At 41.3% G+C, this 22,363-nt stretch overlaps 2 protein-coding genes across 5 annotated transcripts; both read left to right on the plus strand.

Moving 5' to 3' along the window:
* The first annotated feature begins 5,538 nt into the window (after positions 1-5,538).
* On the plus strand, positions 5,539-18,886 carry oafa (OAF homolog a (Drosophila)). Its single transcript, XM_085915679.1, has 4 exons — positions 5,539-6,175; positions 16,104-16,238; positions 16,297-16,477; positions 17,235-18,886. The coding sequence occupies exons 1-4, from the start codon at positions 5,966-5,968 to the stop codon at positions 17,507-17,509; spliced, it is 801 nt and encodes a 266-aa protein (XP_085771805.1). The 5' UTR covers positions 5,539-5,965; the 3' UTR covers positions 17,510-18,886.
* A 155-nt stretch (positions 18,887-19,041) lies between these two features.
* tlcd5a (TLC domain containing 5a) lies at positions 19,042-22,114 on the plus strand. 4 transcript variants are annotated; one of them, XM_085915681.1, is made up of 3 exons: positions 19,042-19,467; positions 20,335-20,532; positions 20,952-22,114. In XM_085915681.1, exons 2-3 carry the CDS (start codon positions 20,343-20,345, stop codon positions 21,467-21,469), a joined length of 708 nt encoding a protein of 235 aa, XP_085771807.1. In that variant the 5' UTR covers positions 19,042-19,467; positions 20,335-20,342; the 3' UTR covers positions 21,470-22,114. The 4 variants fall into 4 exon arrangements, with proteins under 4 accessions (XP_085771807.1, XP_085771808.1, XP_085771809.1 ...); XM_085915682.1 differs by having other exon boundaries at positions 19,042-19,342; XM_085915683.1 differs by lacking the exon at positions 19,042-19,467 and adding an exon at positions 19,698-19,780.
* Positions 22,115-22,363: the final 249 nt, after the last annotated feature.

A 22,363-nucleotide genomic window follows, 5' to 3' on the forward strand; every position in this document is an offset into this window, starting at 1 on the left:
AATAAAGGAGATGGGGCAACACTTTCATCATTTTTGGTCTTTCTTTGTTTAGCTTAGTTAAAACTATTTTATTTTATATTCTTGTTCCATGCAAAACTGACATGTAAAGCGAGTGTTTAATCAACAAGCGTCTGCTAGCTAAATGCTATCATGCTAATCCAAATTAGCACACACCTAAATGGTTAACCAGGTGTCCAGGGTATCGAATCAAAACATTTTGCCTTTACAAACATTATACTCAGTTATGATTAGTTTTTTTTAAAAGACAATTTGGGTTTGTTAAAACACTTGCGCAAAATTCTCAGTCGTTGTCCATTTAACCAACAGCGTTACAGATGCGGTTACAACTTTTGGCCTCAAAAACACATTATTTCCACATGGCTACATTCTTCTTTGCCTCCCACTGGTATTTGCACTGCACTTTACCAAATTAAAATCCTCAGTGGAAGGTTACGCACAGTTTATGCACGTTCAGGGTTTAGAAAAATGGTCCAGTGTGTGTGAGTGTGTATGTGCCTGTGTAATCCTGTACAGCCATTTATTGGTTAAGTAGATAAAATCTGAGACACATGGATTTGAATGATTACAGTGAATATTTCATGCTATCTTATTTTATTGTCTTTATTTGTTGCTCATTACATTGCTACTTCCAATTTTCGAGACAAATACAGAGTGTGTAAACTGCAAGATTCCCCGCCATGTCTGTGTAAACACACAAAATTCCCCATTTATCCGGTGCCAAGCCACAGATTAGAGCGGAACATCAGGCAGACGAGTGAGTCACTCACACGGGCTCGTCTTCTCTGCTGAGCCGACAAACAGCCCAGTCCGGGATGGTCTCATGTGACCCCAACGCGTATGCAGACAATGAGGTGGCTAAATCGGCACTCCTGACATTCTCAGAAATTATCAGCATCATCCAACCACAAATTAGCATGCTACGATAGAGAGAAATAAGCACAGACTAAACTAAAACTTTTACAATTTTGTTTTGTAGTTTGAGTCACGTACACAGATTTTGTGAACTCTTCCCACAGATTAATTTGTTAATTGCTGAAACAAAAACCATAAAGTGACCAGCTAACATACAGATAAGGTAGAAAAATACACAAAACCATGAATTTCTCCCCTCTGGTTGAATAATAGCTTTTTTTTTTCAGTATTAGACAAAAATGGAACAGTTGCGAGAATAAACGGTGGTAAATTCCATTCATTCAACCAGAAATTGGCTTACTAACATAAACGAACGAAATAGGACATGTTACATTTCCCCCCATTTTTGTAAAACATTTGTTTTTTATGGTGTTTAAACAACACAACAAGAGTCACATGGTGTTTTTCCACAATACTAACAATTCTCCATTCTTGTTTCTGCAGACGAGCCTTCCACAATCAAAGTAAATAAGCACATCCAAGTAAGTCAAATGTTGTTTGAAGCGCTAGACTTTTTATTGGAAACGCTCAAGACCTCCCACTCTCAGCCATAGGTCGCAAGACACCTGAGCAATTAGATCATAAAAAGGAGTCGTAAATATCATGTTGCTACTGAGGGCATTTAACGCCCTGAAGGAAAGGCAGCTTTGATTTGCAACAGTCTTGATGTTTATTGGCTTGTCACAAGTCGTCACATTTTTCCAATCCACTCAAAAAGACAATACAATGATTACACCAGATACTATTTACAGTATCCTTTTATGTTGCTAACTTTTATTGAGCCAGTAGACTATTGTGGCAGCAACTCACTTCACAAATAGTGAACAATTCTTCAAAAAAGAGGCTTTGAGTTGTTTATTGCCACTCTCGGATGACGTTAACCATCAAACTAAACATAAATCAAACACAATTACTTGTTGTGTATTCGGAACAACCACATAACTTTGCCTTAGAGTCTGCTAGCTTAATGCTATAACAAAACACTAAGGCAGGCAAACATGGTATCTGCATTGTGGTGTTAAGTCTTTAATCAATGACTATTTTGGAGAAACAGATTTGACAGATACTATAATAGTACTGACAGGCATATATTCTTTATCTACTGCGAAGAATGACAAATTTTGTCTTCTGGCTGAGGACCTGTGACTGTGTACATCTGTATTTTACTGCCCCCTAGTGGCCAATGCACACACTCACAAGATGGAGCAGCACAGTGAATTGATTTCTAGCAATAGTCCCAATGTACTTTCACCTTTCCTCCCTCAATGCATGTTGCCATTACAACATTCCACTCCATGTGTTTGTTTCACTTTGTTTTCAGTTCATTTACGGGTCACGTGGTTTCAGTATCAAAGCTAACGTCAGATTTTGTAAATAAGGACCGATCTGATTTCCGCACATACAGGCTATCTTCAATGAGTCAAGTTTCCGACATACCGGCATCGTTTGGGGAGTATCCTGTGTTGTCGGATCTTTCCATGCAGGCAACCGCCCCCCCATACGATGACCAGATGCAGACCAGTGAATTGTTTTGCCAGCCACTGCGATTTTCCTAACCTTTTGTATGGTAACTGTAGCCCATGTTCATCTGCTTGTTTTATTCTTCAACACTCGTTTGCATTTACCGGTCCAATCGATCCACAAGTCTATACTGATCCAACGAAAAGAGGTCTGATGGTCCACTACACGACGCTACTTTGTTTACAGCATAATAATCTAGCAAAGGCATCTTGATTGTGTGCTGGCGGAAGAGCAGCAGCAGGCCTGGTCTCTTATCTATTTGACAAGCAGAAAAGCAGCTCTAATGGACAAACTGTACTGCGAAGCTCGTTATCATCCGATGTGATTATCTAAACAAATGAGTGAAAAACAGTAAGGCGATGCTTGCCAGGTAGCTGTTCCACCCAAGTGATAAGATCACGACCTACCATGAAAGACAAGGAGAAATGATACGTACCTTCCCCTGTGTTTAATCATCTGTCATCACATGCAGGAAATATTCGCAGTACCGTGGAACTTTAATGCCCCCAGCTATACTCCCCAACATGTTTATTTTTACACAAATGGAAAGCATGCCCCCCCTCCTTACCTAGTCTTACTGTGTTATTAACTTTATGGGCGTTTTCATCGAATTCCTTCACAATAAGCGTGCATTTAAGATGAGGCATTGTTTCACTTGCTACTGACATGAATGCAGAAGTAAAATGGGTCAATTTTAGGGGGGGGGGGGGCTTATATATTTCTACTCATAGTGGTTTGATTTCATGTTCCTAAATTTTGCACTATTTTAACGATCGTGCCTATTAGACCTTGTACCTCCATCCGGGCCCGTGCACCTCCTCGGTTCTTGCCGCTGGCCCCGGTTCGGCTCAATGTGTAAGGGGATATCTCCCGCTGAGCTCCCGCCTGTCTGGCTGCAGGCCCGACACACTGAACACAGCTTAAGAGGGAGGAAATATATGAAAATATCATCAGGAGTCGGGAAAGCAGCGTGATTTTTTGGCTCTTGTGCGTCTCCTTGGATCAACAGGTTTTTTTTTTTTTTGCATGTGTGTGTGTGGAGGAGAGGAGAGATCAAGCCCAGACGCTGTCTCTCCCCCCCCCCCCCCCCCCCCTCCCCTCCTCTCCCCGCGCGCTGGCTGTCCTCATTCCGCTATGATGCAGCTGGGAAACATCCACAAGTCTTAGGAGACTTTCTGTTAAAACGAAGCCTTATGAAGGAAAATATTGCAGATGTATAGCTGGTATTAGACGGTGTTAGAGCATGGCGAGCACCTCTGTGAAAATATTGTCGTTCTCTGAAAGGAGCTTGGAAAGAAAGCAAAGTGTTCAAATAAGCATGTGTCTTTTTAGTCTTACAGTAGTTAAGTGATGAGCTGCAGCTCGTTGGCTAAAATGAAAAAAAAAGGGATGCAAATCCTCACCCTGTCAAAGGTAATGGTTTTTCATTTAGCCACGAGCATGTCAATGCACATAAAGATATACACGAGTGGAATTGGAATGTAGGACGAGCGGCGAAAAGCAAACAGCTCACGATTAAGCCTTCAAAAAGAGGAGAATGTGCTCCACATTTTTTTTAACAGTTAAAGGAAGTGCCTAGCTTAAAGCTGTCAATCACATTTCTTCACGGGACTTTTGCGATTCTATTGAAGTGGACAGGTATTGTGGAAAATCGTCTTTTCCAATTTTGTAAGCTTAAGGCACAATTGAGCCATACTCCGCATGCGCGCGTGTAAAATAGTAAACGATGAAGTAATTGCGAGTTAATAATGAACGTTATGTGCACATTGTGGCTTGCGTCTTTTCTTTGCTATGTGTCACTGCAGGATTCACTCACGCGGCTACAGTATTGCACTTTGGACCAATTTGTGGAGGAGATTTTGAAATGACGCACCCAGCAAACATTGCATGTTGACGATTAATCCAATGACGAACGCTGCGGCTTGACAACATCAATTTACAGAAGAACATCGGATGTTGCAAAAGGAGTGTAAGAACATTTGGAACCTTTCGAGTGAGATTCTTGCATCCATTTTGGAAAGCCATTTGGAGGCTTTGTGTGAACCACTCTTGATGACACTAAAGAGATTTTGTTTTCTCAAGACCATCGTCTCCAATCTGTTCAGCCTACAGTTTGGTTTTCCAGACCCTGACTAAAAAACTTTGTTTACTCTGCCTGATGGCCTCTCTTTGTTTGCGTTCTCCTTCATTGAAGCGACCATGCCTCGCAGTCAAGTGCTGGCACATTCGGGGGTCATCAGGCACCGGGGTCTCGGCCCACCCAGAATGCTGTGCGTGTGTTGAGGGAGATAAAGACCTCAGATGGTTCAATGCAAGGATGACATGCTGCTGTTTGTAATCGGGCATCAATGCAGTGTGGTTCTGAGATTTGCATTCTGATTACGTGTTTTTTCGCTTTGGTAGCTTCCATCTGATCTGAGGTTTGTAAAAAAAAAATACCAAATAGCTCTTCAGCACACCTTTAGCATAATAGCTGAGTTAGCTAACATGTACTCTTGAGCATAAACTCCAACAACGGCATCAATTTTCCAAATTTGCTGTAATTATTACTTTATCAAGTAACTTTAATGTTTCAGTATGACAGTTTTATATTTACTGCCCTGTGCAATCTGAAGTTTATACAGCCACATATGAAAGAGACACCCACTAAAAACTATTTAAAGCATATTGGTTGGGGCTGTATGACATTGAAGTACAAACACATGAACACTCAAAAGAAAACAAACGATATTTGAAAAAAAGAGCGTTGCTTGAAAACAACGCTAAAAACGTAAAATACACAGTCGTGCGATACCACTAGTGTCACGCGGGCTCCCTCTAGCGGTGTGCAAAGGAATGACTGAAATAAATGTTCAACTTGTGCTTAATGTTACTTAAAACATCTCGTATGGTATTTTAAGTACAATCCTTTTGCATTTAATCTTTTGTTTCTATGTTTGTCATCATGGTGGTACTTGGAGAGTATTGTATATTATTTTTTATGATTGTACTGTAAAGTTTGAGAGAAACACGTGTATACAGTATCAGAAAAAAAGAGTGTTCAGTCGAGGGGTATTATTAGTTGAGAGTGCAGAAAGGGAATCACATGAGAGGCCTCCTTCTTCTTTAGGGGGATGGGCAGAGAAGCTTGTGTGTGCGGCTTTAAGAGTTTACTACCAGCCACACACACACACACACGCGCTCACACACACTAAAAGTTTGCAGTGTGGCGCTCGGAAGTGACGAGGCTGCCTCGGATCCACGCGTGAAAAGTTGGTTTAGGTGAGCGCAGAATAACAACGTGCTATATTCGGACCGGTGAGATAATCTTATTGAACCGAAAACCTTTCAATGGAAAAGAAAAAAAAAAGAGGAGAAGTCGTCACAACAAGTGAAATGCAGTGATTGAGCGCTTTTTTCCCAAAAGCGGACCGCGTACGTGATGTGAGGAGAAGACTTTAGATATGAACGCACACATCGGGATTACGCCTCCGATCTTGCAATCTTTGGGTTGGCTTTTGCGTCTTCGGGGATGTGTGCGAGCGCGACTAAGGTTCTGCTGCTGTTGCTGCTGCTTGTCTGCACCCTGGGACTGGGCTCCGAGCTGAGGGTTCGGGTCCGACTCAACGACGGGCTGGTGACTGAGGAGATCCTGGAGGCGGACAGTGAGAAGGACACCATCTCGGTGGAATTCAAGCAAGGAGACGGTACGCTCGTCACCTTTATGGTTGACTTCAAACAGGTGAGATAAAATGATTTCGCATCGGACTGTAAAATCTGTTTTCAGTTTGTAAGAAGTTTTCTTTCACTGAGATGTTTTGAATCATCATATTGCTGTTAGTGTTGATTTGAAGAATCAAAGTGTTTTTTTTTTTATGAACATTTTCTTTGCTGTTGGTTGGAGAAGCTTGTTTAAAAACTTTTGATGCCATTTTGACCAAAAAATTAAAAAAAATACTCACACCAAACTATCGAATACACCTGTCACAGAACTCCAGGTAAGCAAACAGGTTATTTTTCAGTCTTGGTAACTTGTAACATAGTGGAAGCTGTCATGCTGTCTAAGTTTTTCAATAAAAATAACAATAACTTAGACTCAGCACACATTCCAAGTATTGCTTTCTATTTATCCTTAATGCAAAATCTTCTAATTTGTCTTTTTAGCACCCAGACTGTGCAGTTGATGCTCCTGATGCGGAGGCTAATGAACGTTATTAGTTGACCTCATGTGGAATTTCATTAACAAGAGCTTTCAAAAATACACCTACAGAGAGCAACTTCACGAGGAGCACATATTTCATGCATCAATGCCATTGATTGACAGGTCATGCAACCATTTCAATTTTAGAAACATTTTGGGCTGTGTTGCTACCACCATCAAACCTGGATCTCCAGACTGCCAGGCACTCGTGCTAAGTACTGTTTACACCGTTCTTGCTGTACCAAATTGAAATCCATTTGTTTCCCTTTGTAATCATTGGAGTAATGCAGCACTTTGTTTCCAGGGTTGTAAAAATGTCAAGGCAGGATAGCAACACAATGACAAGCTGTACAATATACACACATTCGCGTTCAGACTACTCATTAACTCCTGACTGCTTTGTTATTAAAGATCCCACAATGGCCTCAGATGTCCAGCTGACCACCAACACTATAACAAGTTATTGTCCATTCTTGTCCCCTGAGGTAGAAGCGGAGCTGTCAAAATGAATCGATTAATCGGCGATGGACCGATTATCGAATTAATCGACTACTATTTTAATACTTGAGTCGTCATTTAGATGTTTTTTACCTTAGACTTGTCTAAATTCTCTGTCAGCTTTTCAACAGTAATTATTTGTTATTTTTGTAGTCATTTATAAAAACAAACGAAATAATAACCACACCAGTAGCTGAATCGTGTTTTTTTTTAATCATTAAACAATACCAAATAAACATCAATAAATCGAGAGGAGGTGTAATACACTTTGATGCAAATTTTCTCTAATTGTTCGATTAATCGATTCAGAAAATACTCGATCGTGAGCTACACTATTGTACTCCATAGCACTAATTTCTGGACTCCAATGTATGTTCTATGTTCAATATGTTCCCAAACTGTAAAAGTCAGTGATACAAAGGCACGATCATTTTAAGGTAGCACCCTAAGGGTATAATAAATTCCCCCCCCCCCCCCCCCCCACCCCCTTTAGAGCAGCCACAGCCTGTGTCATTTACCTCGTGGTTAGACCACAATGGTCTCTTCTGAGAAATGGATTGCCTGTTCTTTAGGTTACAATGCGGCAAAAATTCCCCCCCCCCCCCCTCGCCCCATAAGTAAGCTTAATTCATCTTTTTCACAGAAAGAGGTCAAGCCAGCTGTTCTTACTTAAATGCGGGATGACACCTTCCTGCTTTCACCTCCTTCAGTATCCCTAAACCCGGCGCTACCGATCGGAGACCATATTTAGCATTTTTCTAAATGTAGCCAGGCAGATCCAGTGTCCCTTCCCTGACTGACAATCAAATTTGGAAAGAAGACGCAGGATGTGTTTGACTGTGGAAAAATGACGACTGGGAAGGACATTTTGATTGGGGGAAGAAGCTACAAGTCCAGAAATGCATGCAGGGAGTGTGTGGTCACGGGTGTGCAGTGGTGACGCAAAAGGATGATCGTGTACACGCGTGTGATCGCTCGCTGGCGGACCCAAGCTGACGGCCTGGTGAGATGTGAAGGGAGGGAGCTCGTACTAGGATTAAGTGGGGCACGTCTGACCTTTTTGATCCAACGCGTCTGCTTGGCTAACCAAAACGGCTAATTTGCAGTTTAGGGGAGAGTGAGAGAAGAGGCCATCGCTCCAGTCATCGGTGACCCCGCCCCCCTCTCACTGCGCTCCCCTATTCTGTTTGCCACAATAAAGGGACATACTCTGAAGTTTTGAGCGGAGAGGCATCGCCGGGGTGTGCAGGGGCCCCTTTTTGATGCACCCCCCCCCCCACTCACCCAGGCGCGCATATGGTTTTGTTTATTTGAAATAGAACCTCTTATGATTGTAGTCTTCTGCAGCTTTATCTGCTCCAGTCCAAGGTCGCCCCCCCCCCCCAGTTTTTTTTTCTTCTAACTTGCGTCTTCCTGTTCTCGTTCCCCTCCATATGTTTTTTATTCAGCGCCGCTTGCACTATCTCCAAGATTTATGGAAAGTTGGATGAGCTGTCACTTCCAGCTGCCATGAAAATTCGAAGGGTGTGGGAAGAAGAGCGTTTTAACAGCGATGTTAAACACTTGCAGCAGCTTGGCCATGATGTACAATTTGTATTCCAAGCAGGAGTTAAAAAAAAAAAAAAAGAAAAGAAAGACAGCTTTTTCACCTTATCAGGGTAAACTTTAATTGGATTGAATATTTGACCCCTGTGGTGATATTTCAGACAAATGATATGGGTGTTGCTTGGAAAAATGCTACGAAGCCACGATTCCACCGAGCGGCACTTGAGTTTTATTCAGCGTGATGCTATTTGGAACAATAAACGCTGATCTCACTTGCTAGCTGTGTAAGCTACGTAATGCCAGTCAACAGTTTCATTTGAACTGACCTTATTTGATTGTTGTTGTTTTCTTTTTAACCATATTTATTATATTTTATTTTTCTAGTGTTTGGCACCACAACAGAGACTGTATATGTTTTATCCGTGGCCAAGTTTCTCGGCCTTCCTACTCCCAGTCCAGGTTTTGGTGGCTTGACATGTGGAAACGGTGATGCGGTTGAGCTCACCGTATGAGCGTGTCATGTTGGGTAAACCTTTGGAAGGTTGCTGATAAAGTCTTTGGCTGCAGCACTTAATCACTCTCTGTTTACACTAAACTTGCTCATAACTTTATGCCAGATGTTTACAGTTCAGCAGAGGCTGATTGCATCAGTTTAACCCCGGGCATATTCGAGTATTTACAACGTGGGTTAAATAAACTTGAAACGGGGGACATGCTTTTGATTTTGGTTTTTTTCTTTCTTTCTTTTGTTCTCAATGGAAATGGCAGCCTATTGGAAAATGGCTTATGTCTTTTGTCGGTGAAGCGTAAAACACTTAAGCCAAGGTTTAGCAACTGATCACATAACATCACGTCAGTGATCATCACCGTTCTTCCAACAGCATTGATTTGCAAATAGCAAGTCGGCCTGGCTGCTAGTTAATTTTTTATACCTCTACATCGCAGTACAAAGTAAAAGTTACTTCCTGTTTGCAAATATAGCATTTTTATACACCGCTGCCAGTATTGTGCTCTTATTGTATTTCTCTTCTAGTATTTGCAAAAGAGCTTCCGATACTACAGCGCTGATACCAAATGTGTTGCAAGTAAAAAAAAACATGAGGTGAAAATGTAAAAGTGTTATATTTGAGATTAAATGTAGTCAGCCAAGGGAGCCTGTCTATAAATATCATGGTTAATGTTTGACAGTATGAATTCATATTTCATAAGAGCAACTGAACCAAATTGTTTCCCAAGTGTAGGTTACCTGTCTTTTCTATCCAGATTGTGTTTAAAGTGTTATGGTTACGCCCATCTTGCAGTAACAATGAATTGGGAATAAAGCACCCTAAAGTGCACAATGTGCACAGAGAAATGGAGAGCTACGGGGATTTGATTGGCTCTCTGGTTATCTTTGACACACTTTTGTGTCTTTGAGTTCTTCCCATCTTGTGACTCTGTTCTACTGTAACTTTCTGGCTGTCAATTTCCTTTTTTGTCTGTTGGTGAGAAATGCTGGTGCTCGCCAGTAATGTAGTAGCCTGAGCTTTTTCCCATGACTATCCCTTCATCACATTTTGGCACCATCTTTCTTTGTCACTTGCCCGATCTTGTAGACTTTTTTTTCAACAAGCAAGTGTCACCTGTTCCAGGAAATGTTAATTGCATCACTACCATGGTGTGAATTCACCCCTATGATGTTATTAAAGCTCAGAGGGACTCGTTATATTCTTGAATGTGTGAAGTCATTCATGTAATCAAATCCAAACGTGGTTCAAAAAGTCATCCTGGCCCTCAACCTAAGTAAATACAATGGCATTTCAAAATTCCATTAAGTCGGAAACTGAAAAAAAAACAGATCAAGTGCAGTCCCTGGAATTGACTGATAGTCCGCAAGCTAGCAAGCTAAGCTAGCTGTGATATGTCGGCACTTATCTGAGTTGTTTTGCATAATAATAGCAATTAACTTCTTTTTACACCTCGTTGCCACTTAATGGTGGGTAAAGAATGATCTTAGACCACCATATTACTCTAGGTTAGCTTCTTTTTACATGTAATGAAATATAGTTTGACAAGTTCTACTGAAGTCCGAACTGACCTTTAAAGTTCAACAGCTACTTTGTTCTAGCTCTTTCTATAGAACAGAACTTTGAACATTCATCTTTAAAGATCCATCTTAAAAGGAACTGAAATAAGTTGAGTCATTGTGCTTTGCTCAGTGACCTTGTTGGATTCCGAGGAGCCATATCTGGATTTCATATCTGAAAACAAAAGTTAGAGAGCTTTAACCAAGCCTTCCTGTTCCCCTTTCACTTAGCCGCTCTTTGTTGCCTGGTGGCTTAAAAAAAAAGGCCTCCTGTGTTCTTTTGGTGGCCCTTGGGGTAGCACAGGGGGCCCCCCTTTGGCCTCTCGTGGCCCCTCGTTCCTTAGTGATGTCTTTATCCTTCATCCTCCTCCCGCCGGCAGACCAGATGTTCCTCTGAAATGCTGTAGATGAAGGAAAAAAAAAAAAGCTTTAGAGAAAGACCAGTTTTCATGCACCTGTTTCAGCTCTCACTTCCCACCCTGTGACCACAGGAACTCAACGTGGCTCCCAACAAGCTTTTCGAATCAGTTAGCGACAACAAAAAAGCTAACAAAAGTCTTTTGAACTTTACCTGCTTGTTTGTGTGTAAAGTGCCTGAGCAACGTGGGAGAGAAAAAACATTGAAGAGAGATAAGCAATAAAAAGAAATGACATTTGGAATAAATTTCAGAAATGTATGGTAAACTAAAACAGGCTCTTATTGTTGTAAGGCTTATCTATTGGAGTGTGTTGCAACAGGATATGAAAGCAGTAGGACGCCAGTCAGAGGCTGAATGGGACGACAGCCCTCTCCGTTGTTTATTCCTTATCTATTGACTTCATTTCCTTTCCTGTGAGCTGTCTCATTTCCTGAATTCAAAATTTTCCCACACACCGATAATTGCGTTCTGTGTGGCAGTGATTTTTATTTTTTATTTTTTTAAAGGTTACTTTCCATCGTTGACAGAATAGAACAAGGGCCTCCTCTTGATCCGTATCGTTTTTAACGCCATTGACTTCCAACGGCTTTGCTCTTTGGACAGCCAGGTGTGACCAAGCCCAAATGTGACTTCACATTCCTGCCGTCAGAGTCTCTGTAATTAGCTTCAAGTCAGGCATTTCTTAGCACCGAGCTTTTTTTCTCCGGTTCCTTTTGTGTCCCACTCCCGCCCCCTTTGTTTTCCCGACATGATCTTTAATCCCTTGCCCTGCACCTGAGTTCTTGTTTGGGGGGGCAGGGGGTCTTCTGCCCACCAAGGCAAACATCCTCCCCCATCACTAAACATCTCAACACTGTGTGTTGTTTTAAAAGGGCAAACGGAGACTTTTAGGTGGGACACGGGGGTCGAGGATAAACATTGGATCGTGTAAAGTTTCTACAAACAGAAGCCAAAAGGGGCACCTTCTTACATTCCACTTGCTTACTTTGTAGCTTCCAATGAAAAATCACGATTAATGTAAGATTCAAGATTTTGGATCAACAAATCCAAAAGGTGGACTGGAACGGAAGACTTACAGCGAGACTGTCATGTTTAGATTTGGAGGTCTGTACTCCAACACAGTGCCAGATGTGGAGTATCAGATTTTTTTTTTTCTCATGTCCCCATGTGATTCAAACAAACATTCCATGCATGGTCAATTAGCCACAAAGCTGTGCCATTATCCAGATTGAGGGAATCGGGACTCCCTTGGGACATCCATCAACCTTATCTGGTTCTTAAGCGAGGATTGGAAACCGTGATTAGCGGATGTTTCGCTCACCTACTAACCCGCTGCTTTTATCGAATGCGTGCGTGTTCATGCATGTTTTGATTTTCAATGAGCATGCTTGCTAAAAGGGTGACCTATAGCATTGTTGGAGCGCTAAAACATTAATGTCACGTTGAATTATTCGTTCGGAGAGTCGGCCACGCCGGGTTACGACTACAGTGACTGAGGATATTCTCAGTAAAAGGCACCCTTTGAGACACTCAATAGGCTTTTTGTGCACCTCTTAAATAATCGGGCCCACCGAAGGTAACGCGGCAATGAAAGCGGCACCCGACTCCTGTTTTAAAGGTCCAAGTATGAACCACTAGAATGAATGCCCATTTGTGTTTGGCTAAGGGCCAGCGGTGGTTTTGCCCGCAAAGTCTTGGGTGTGAGGAAGCAACGCTGAGGAATCTGTAATTGTCTGGATTATTTACAGCCAAGCTGACATTTGTAGCTCTCTGGTGGGGAGAAGCCTAAAGCTAAACCATTCTTTTTTTTTTTTTTTTTTTTTTTAACGACTGAGACAGTTTAATCTGTAGCGTCCATACCTGAAGAAGCTCGATGTTGGTGGGCGAAAACATCAATTGTATATGTTAAAGGGTGTGTTTAACATACTTGCTGAATTATTTTGAGCCTGAGTCTTTGTGTTTAGATTTATGGAATCCTATAGAGGGGAGTCGTGGTACTCATAGTGAAACAGGTGCTTGGGAAGTTTGAAAGACATTTTGCTTTGATTTACTACCGGCAGTAGTTTTACTTGAAGATGAAGTTGAATTTGTAGTCATTTTCTTTGTAGTTGCAATGAATGCATTATTGTGTTCTCCATTCATGGTAGCACTGCATATTATATTCTCATTCTACGTCTTCCATGATTACGTCTGTGAATAATTTAGTGGCAATGCTGGTTTTGGCCGGCGTACGTCCGTCTCGTCCAAGCGAACAGCTGAAGTCGACCGCAAGTGTGCGGGTATTTGGGACAAGATGATGTCATTGGTAGAAGCAGGTTTGCTTGTGAAAGCTAAACTGATTATTATCTTAGCGTCTCCTAAAGCACTTAGATGGCAACGCATTATTATATATTTTTTTTTTTTTAAAACCCGAAACTTTCATCCCAATAATAGTTGACTTGAGATATTCATTAGGAAATTTGTTTAATGACTGCATCCCCTCAGGTAAAACTGAGTAATTGTCTAAAGTGCTATTAAGTGCTAAACAAATGTGCACAAACATCAACACACCATCCCAAAATAATGTTAAATTGATCATTGAATAAGCTGAAAAATTGATTACGCTGTCATTGATTAAAATATAGCTCGCAAATTCCCGACCAAATAAAAAGTATTGCAAGTAATGTTTCATTAAAGTAAATGACTATGTACAATGTATAATGAAAATAATAATATAATATAGCAAAAATGGATACTTTTAATTGACACAAAGGAAATGAAGTCAAACACCCATCAGAATTTGTTTAATTGCCTTAAGAGGGCACAACCACTCTAAAGCCATTATGTTTGTTTTGCTGTTTAATGTAGCATCTTCAATCCCAGTCGCAAAAGGTTAAACTGCTCTTTTTAAATGGCTCCATTGTGGTTGCCCTCTTTTTTTTTTTTTTTTTTTGCCTTTTGGCAAAAATCCAAATAGTGGCCCATGGAAGTAGACAATCATTCATGTGGACTCATCGTGACACGAGGGGATTGTGTGTAAGCTGTTGTCACTTCAGCAGTGTTCCGACGACACACAGTTGGTACAGCTACTCTTTTCCTCTGTAATTACCCAGAGAGCCTCGGGGCACATCCATGCGGCTGACATGAATGCCTCCCCCTTTTCTATTTCCTTTCTCGGCTTTGCACACAGTGTAGCAGCATGTGTGTACAATACGGGAGGTCCTGAAGTTGTGTGCCCCCCCCCCCTCCTGAATATGATGTTTAAATGTGTGTAGATCATAAATGTCAATGTATCTCGGGTGTGTCTTTTTTAGAGCCGGTCGTATATTTTCCAATTTTACATTCATACTCACACATAGGGACAACTCTATAAACTTAACTTGCATGTTTTGTGAAAACTCCGCACAAAAAAGCTGGAGTCCACATTGGTGCGAACATAACTTCTAGTACATTGTGTTTCCTCTTGCAGATATATAAAAAAAAAAAAAATTGGAGCACTGAATTTTTACTTTCATCTATGTCATAAAGTACCATTTGTCTTTTCCAATGGGGACTGCTCCATTGTGATTGTGTGGAGCGGAATGTTTTACTTTGTGGCTCAAACAGCTGAAGGGAAAAATAACTTTTCCTCCATATTTTTATTCATAGTTACATTTATATTGAATGATTTCTTCCTTGAAGCTTGGGATTTTTTTTTTTGCACAATCCTCACTAATTCACAAATGAACGGCAACAAAGCCAAATGATAAAAGAGCATTTTTAACTTCCTGCGTTTTCCTTGCCACGCATGAAGTTAATGTCACACAGTATTGCTAAATCAATATTTGCTCAGCAATTTACTTCTAAAAGGTCAAATAGTGTCACATGATGATGTTTGCCTTTATTGTGTACTTGTCGGACACTCTCCACCGAGAAAAGTCCTTTGCTGAATGAGGAACGTGCAAAGCGGAGTAGTAAAAAAATGCTTCTGGGGGGGCCTCGCATTCTTGTTTTGCACGCAGGAAGTGGGAGTGCGGCTCATTAGGGTTATCAGGGGCATGTTTATTTGTCCCTCCTGCTTTTTCAGACTAAAAGCTTCTCCTCTGCAGCCTGTTTGTTTCATATGAGAGTGTGAAAAGCGGAGGAGGGGTGTTTAGGGACAGTGTGTCTGTCTCGCTGGGAGAAGGGGAGGAGGAGGGGGTAATGTCAGATGAATGGGAGGACAGGTCTCCTGTGCTTGCTGGAGATTCCCATCATCCTTTGCATGTCCTCTCACAGAACTCTTTATGGCCTTGGCTCCTGATGCCAAATCTTGCGTGTACTTGCCAACGGCAACAAGGTCTTTTTTTTTTTTTTTTTTCCACGGATTTTCCACTATCACCATTTGCTACGTCTGCAAGGCCCCATAAAAGAGAAGGTTTGAATGTTTTTAGCATTTTACAGGAAGGGAAAGATTCAGTCAGAGGCTATTTGAACAATACAGTCACTGTCTGTTTTTTTTTTATCTATACATCTAATCCCAGGTTTACATTTCCAGTTTCAAATTTGACAATTTACGTCAATGTTGCGATGGTTACAGTTGTTTAATGAAACAATGGATAATTGAGCATAAAAGATGCAGCAACACATATTAACAGACTAAAATAGAAAAGGTCTCACATGCATATATTCTTTATCCTCTGTTAAAAACACACACACTAGGAGTAAAATAATAATAGGCATTGGCGCACAAAATCATGACAGTCACTAAAATTTATGTTAGTGTTGCAAGTGGAGCTGGAATGGATTGATGACATGTCCATTTATTTAAATGGGGAATGGTGTTTTGAGTTATGAACGTAGTCACGCCGTGGAATAAGGTCACAAATCAAGGCAGCACTTTATTTGAAATCATTCCTGGCTGCATCATTGTGCAAATGAATGGTTAAAGCGCACATTGCTCAATGGAAAGTCGTCATTGCTCATCTCTGGGTTCTCTTGGCAGGAAGTAAAGATATTCCGATCGCTAATCCTGGGCGAGCTGGAAAGAGGACAGAACCAGTACCAGGCCCTGTGCTTCATATCCCGCCTGGGCCGCAATGAGATCATCCCAAGCGAGTCCATGGCCCGCCTCAGACAGGTACCACGTGGTCGGCACCATTTCCATGTCAGATGCTTATTTATGTGATTTTTTTTAGAAAAACCCTCACGCCATTCGTTTGGCCGAGGAGCGTCGCGGCCTGGAGCAGCTGACTATGAGCGCCTCTGTCAACGTCAGTCGGGCCTGGCGGCTGAGCGACCACATCCACAACATGTGTGGCGAGGCCCACGAGGCCATCTACACCACAGAGCCTGACGTCAAGCACTGGCTGGACAAAGGTCAGGGCTTGCGTTTCTTTGTTTAGCTTTGCCACTTTGCTCTTATCGCAACTCTGATGATATGACTACTCCACTTATCTTGTTGATGGTACTTGTACTTACTTACTTTGATAAAGTTTTGTGTTTTATTTTTGTACGTTTACATTCCAAATAAGTATCTTTGTTTCTGATTACCGGTATTTCCTATTTGAATGGGACTGAATAATTCATCTAATATAAATTGACATTGCGGTGTAGCAGAATCTAATTTTCAAAATTGAAAATTATTACTTGAGATGTATTTTTGTTAGGAAATATGAAAAATAGAAGTGATAAAGCCACAGACCTTTAAAACTTAACGGCATATTAAATTGCGATATTTGGGGAAGATAAAAAAAAAAAAAAATCACAATTCGATTACTTTCCAAAATGTCTCAACAGGAATTTAGACATGTTTGAACAGCCGCCAATAGCAAAGGAGACCACACAAAAGCATTCGCTCGTGAATGCTTGTCCCCGCATCGACACAATGAAATCCAAACGGTATCGGGGTGAGGAGAATGTGCTTGAAAGCTGCACCGTTGTCTTCTTCTAGCAGCGTTACAGCAAGCAAACAATGTTAGATGGTCATGGTTCCTGCGTCATTATCTGTCACAGACGCATCTTCTTTGCATGATAAAGCTTCCTCATCTGCCCTCTTTGTTGTAGCTACTTTTAGGCCCGCCCCGATTTATTCTCCTCCAAAACATCGATCTAACTTGTAATTCATTATTTGCAGGCGTGGATGGCTCCATGTTTGAGGCGCTGCCCTACACGTCTGTGGCGCCTCAATTTCAGGCCTGTCACGCCACTAAGGACCTGTGGCAGCCATGTTTGTGCACATACGGCCTACGCCTGGAGTGGTACCCGTGCCTGCTCAAGTACTGCCGCAGTCGCGACACCACGGGCAAAGGCTCCACCTACAAGTGTGGCATCAAAAGCTGTAGCAAGGGCTACCACTTTACGTACTATGTTTCGCAAAAACAGCTCTGCCTCTGGGATGAGGAGACCTAGTTAGACAGCAATTTTATATGATGAGTGAAACTGGATCAGGTGGAGCTGCGGCGAGTTCCAGATGTTCACGCTTGGAAAGAAATCAAGGGAAAATAACAATTACTGTCAGCCATAAAGTGATTTTTTTGACTTCACTTTAGAGGGAAACTTGTCGCCAGGGATGAGAAAAAACCAGCCAAAAACGCTCATCAACGAAGGAAAACTCAGATGGGGATGTGCCTTCATCGGACTTAAGGAAAAACACTGTGACCAGCTTTTCAGCAGTCATGGTTTGTCAAACTGTGGGTGGAGGCTCAAAAATGGGCCCAGAGAGGATTTATTTGAGGGTTAATCAAACATACGACAAACAATTAAGGTTTGTTGTAATAAGTTAATCTCTTGTGTTAATTTATCTACAATACTTTTTTTGTGAGAAGTGGAGGAAAGCTTCCCAATGCTGGATTATTTATTTCGCTTGCATATGGATTTTACTGGACTGTCTTTTTCTTTAATATTTTTTTTATCGTAATCTTTTATTGTTTTTTTTTTTTTTTTAAAGTAAGCTCTGTCAACCACGGGTACTCAAACCACAAAAGTCTTCAAACTAATCCTGCAACACTGCCATTTGTGACTTTTGTGTTTTCAATCTTATAATAGGACACTCTTCGTTTGACTGCTTGAACCCATCATTTTCGGGCGTTGTTCTCGGCACTCACATTATTGTAAGTGTGTGTCGAAATAAGCCAAAGTCAAAGGAAAGGTTGTCCAAAAGAATGGTGTAATGTTTCTGTGGGTGAAAAGAGGCTCAATTTAGGAAGACCCACTGCTATGTTGGCGCTCACATTTTTACTAAACAGAAACCTTACAGTTGCCTATACTGCCACCATGCGGTCATTTTAACAGGCTCATGTTTACGTCCTCTTCCTGTCTCAAACAATGAAATGTTTTCCTTTATGCAGTTCAGCTCTGATCTGTGCACACTTATCATGTATTGTTCAAGGATAATTTTTTAAACTTGTGGGACCAAACAGAGCAATAATCAAACTTTGTTTCAGTCATATTGCGAAAGAGCCAAACTTTTAAATCTGTGGACTTTTCCAGAGAGCAAGTGCCTTAATATTTCTACCTTTGTTATGTGTGTGTGTGTAGGTTAGCATTTAATAAGACCCACCATGCAACGCTAAAATTAAATAAACCCAGGACAGTTTACTGTACGTTTGTATTCTAATTGTCATACATTTAATATGGTGACATTTTACCCAGCCTGGTCTAGCTCAAGTTGTATTTTTTTCTTTTCTTTTTTTGCGTGAAAGAGGTTTTAATATGACATGAATTTGTGATATAAGGAGGAAATGAAGCCGTTAGCTATTGTGCCATTAAAGAGTTTTGTTTTATAAGGATTGTCTTAAATTTTCTTTGCACTGTATTGTCTTGATTTCCCTTATTAAGTAATATGGACAAGAGCACCTCTCTACTGGAGTAAACCTTCATATTTTTAATAATAAAGGATATCTGTTTTTATTTTTTTTTTCATCTTTTTTTTTATTATCACCATTTCCCCCGATCAGATTAAGGAAATGTTTAGCACCCATCGTCTGAGTTTATTACGTAATCCACATGCACTGCTCTCGTCTAACCGCATGGTGTCATTGTCGTACCAGATAAAATGAAAAATAAAAACAAAGCATCCATCTATCGTAGCGTGAGGTCAAGAAAACCACGGTATTACATTACGAGAAGGAAAATCGAATAAGATCGCGAAATGGCGAGTTAAAATGTCATTAGAAATAAATCTGTCGAATCACTAAAGGAGTCGTCTGCTTGGTGGGCGTTTAACGTGAGTTTGCGAACGAGGTATGAAGATGGAGCCTTGGACCACAATTAGCAACAACTTCGAGCTACATTTTATTCGAACTGAAACATATTTTCATTGTTTATTAAATATCTGACGTGACGCCATCCATATGTGCGCCATCAAGGTAACATTTATTTTCAACCCCTTGTCAATGATTGTAAATGGGAGGGGCGGTTTATGAGCATGTTAGCTTGCTCTTGCTAACTAAGCAGCAATCCCATTGTGTTGCATTAATGTCCGAAGTCGAGAATTGTACTGCATGTCGTTTGTTCGCCTTCTGGGTCATGTCATATCTGCTTAAAAACATATTCACGTTGCTTAACGTCATTTAAAAACGCTTGGTCGACATCTGTAACAGCAATTTACACCAGTCACTTCACAAGTTGTTTTTCTTAATTTAAAGCTCTCAGGGAGGTTCAATCTAAGACAACTGCAAAGTTAGTAGTTATGTTTTAAATAGAAACACAAAGTCAAAAAATGTGGGCACAGTTTCTGCAGCACTACAATTTTATTTGCATGAGTCAAATTTGCACTTCAGTCACTACAGTCTGCAGAGCACAAAAAGTCCTCTAAACCGTCTTATGTTAAAGATGCATAAAAAGCACAAGTTCCCTGTTCAAAACCCTAAATTAATTTTGAAAATGTATTATCGATCTCCATTAACCTACTTTATCCCCACTGAAAGTTTCCAGCAGATATTTCCAAATTTGTTGACATGACTTGCTCAAGAAGCCAAAGTCTGAGGCCCAGTCATCCCTCATCTAGTTTTGCATTGTGCAAGGAGAGGCTCCGCCGCCCATGCATGCCCGTACAGCTGCATGGTACAAACGTCACAGCCAGCGAAGGAACGTCCCCCTCACCCCACCAAACCCTCAACGGGTCAACTGTAGTGCTATTCTTGCACAAGCAAAGGCTAATTGTTGTAGAAGGAATACCACAGTGCTTGTACTGTAAGCGATCTCATTCGGCGGGATGCTCTCGTTGTCTTCAGAGGGGAACATGGTTGTGCTCGGGGCGCTCCTGAGCATCACCGGCTGGGCGTCTCTCTACTTGGCATTGTGTCACGCCAACGGCCGCCGCAGCCCTGAGTGGAACTGTCGCCTTGTCACCCTGCTGCATGGCATCCTGGTCATTTGCATCACGGCTTACATCGGTTACGTGGATGGACCCTGGCCCTTCACCTATCCAGGTAGGTTGCTGGTCAGTGGTCCTCAAACTTTTCTCACCAAGAATCTAAAAAATACCTTGGTTGCTGCCACTATTGTGACCAGTATTAAAATACAGAAGTAGGTGTTTATATTCATGTTCCTCTGAATTTAATTAATTTTGATAATTTCCCATGTATTGACTCATTTTTATTTTATTTTAATTTGAATTGTTCATTTATTCTCAGTGTAGTAGTCACGATTGGCACACTGGCTCCCTCTAGTGGTCAATGAAAAAAAACACTGTCTTAATGTTAAAAAAAGTTTGTTTAAACATTTGTCAAAGTTCATTCTTTTATTAAACTTTTACGTGTATTTTAATGGAATCAGCTCTAGCTCACCTCAAGTGGTAAAAAAATTAATATGTCATTTACAAATATTGAAACTTTTGTTTGTGTGTAAGGTACAAAGAACACACCTTTGCAGATAAGTGCCTTGTTGCTGAGCCTGGGCTACTTTCTCTTTGACATGGCCTGGTGCGTCTACTTTGGCACCGAGGGAGCCGTCATGCTGGCCCACCACACCATGAGCATCCTTGGAATCCTGCTCACCCTCTGGCTGGGCGAGTCGGGCATCGAGGGCTGCGCCGTCCTCTTCGGCAGCGAGATCACCAACCCGCTTCTGCAGGCGCGTTGGTTCCTCAAGCAGACGGGACGCTACGGCACGCCCCTGGCGCACACTGTGGATGCGCTGTTCGTGATGCTCTTCGTGCTGATGCGGATCTTTGTGGGAGGCACAATGCTGTACTGTGAGCTGATCTCGCCGAGGCCCAGATTTTTCATCAAGTGCGGGGGCGTGGCCATGTACGCGCTCTCCTGGGTCTTCATGGTGGACATTGTTCGCTTCGCCAAACGCAAGATCAAGAGTTGGCACGAGCGGCAGAGGGAACGAGAAGAGGCCGCCAATAGAAAGAGCGACTAAATACTGACCCCAGAGACAACTTCAGTGTAATGAGATGAAAATGGGAGTAAAAAAATGCTTTAGGCAGTTATTCAGACTGAACCTTTTGTTTGGTTGTTGGGGGAAAAATAACGCAGAGGAGGTTTATGTGGCTGGAAAGCAAAGCACTAGCAGATGTTGCACTTGGTTACAAGTGTCTCTAATGGCGGCAACTGTTGGTGTGTACATCATGGAATGGCCGCAATTTTTGGATGAGTCATTGTTGCCCGGAATCCAATACTGTTCGGTGGAAGCTCCAAACTTTGGAGTTCATCCAAAGTCTCAACATAAACTTATAAATAAATTTAAAAAAATCAAACATTCTGGGAAATAACTAGTGAGAAGTTGAACAAGAGAAGTTTTTTTTATTTCCCCTGGAACCTTTGAATAGTGAGTAGTTTTAGTTTTGGTTTCATCATGGGGAATTTGGGATTGTGGAATGTTTCAATGTTGAACAGCTTGATTGTAATTCATGTGGCAAAATGTTTGCAGTCTCGAGGTTGGGGTTTAAATTAAGTAATTCAATAAATGGATTGATTTGACTTTGAAGCTTCCACTAAAGAAACAATGTTGCTCTTGGTTGCAATGTTGAATGAACAGAGTAAAAAAAGTAGACACTGTTTACAACTTGTGATCTTCTCAAACCATGTGAGTCATATCGAAAACTTGGCGTTTTGTTTTGTATATGACAAACTGTGAATAGATTTGGAAGCTTTACTCAGGGAGAAATATGAAACAACTTTAACTTCTTGTTTATTTTGTAATCGGTTGTATTTACTTTGATAATATTCGTGTACAATGTTATTTCATTGCTTTCAGCACAAGTCTGTTTTACCCAACTGCCACATTACCAGACGCCAGGTGAGGAACATCATT

Source organism: Syngnathus leptorhynchus, chromosome 7 (assembly GCF_054491065.1).
Source record: "Syngnathus leptorhynchus isolate UIUO chromosome 7, UIUO_Slep, whole genome shotgun sequence".
Taxonomy (NCBI): Eukaryota; Metazoa; Chordata; class Actinopteri; order Syngnathiformes; family Syngnathidae; genus Syngnathus; species Syngnathus leptorhynchus.

What these genes read in the sequence shown, in the direction of transcription:
- tlcd5a (XM_085915680.1), top strand. Translation starts at nt 20,316, where the DNA reads ATGCTCTCGTTGTCTTCAGAGGGGAACATGGTTGTGCTCGGGGCGCTC. An exon ending in CTGGCCCTTCACCTATCCAG is followed by an intron (nt 20,533 to 20,951) that starts GTAGGTTGCTGG and finishes TTTGTGTGTAAG; the next exon opens with GTACAAAGAACACACCTTTG.
- oafa (XM_085915679.1), top strand. Translation starts at nt 5,966, where the DNA reads ATGTGTGCGAGCGCGACTAAGGTTCTGCTGCTGTTGCTGCTGCTTGTC. An exon ending in CCATGGCCCGCCTCAGACAG is followed by an intron (nt 16,239 to 16,296) that starts GTACCACGTGGT and finishes GATTTTTTTTAG; the next exon opens with AAAAACCCTCACGCCATTCG. An exon ending in CAAGCACTGGCTGGACAAAG is followed by an intron (nt 16,478 to 17,234) that starts GTCAGGGCTTGC and finishes CATTATTTGCAG; the next exon opens with GCGTGGATGGCTCCATGTTT.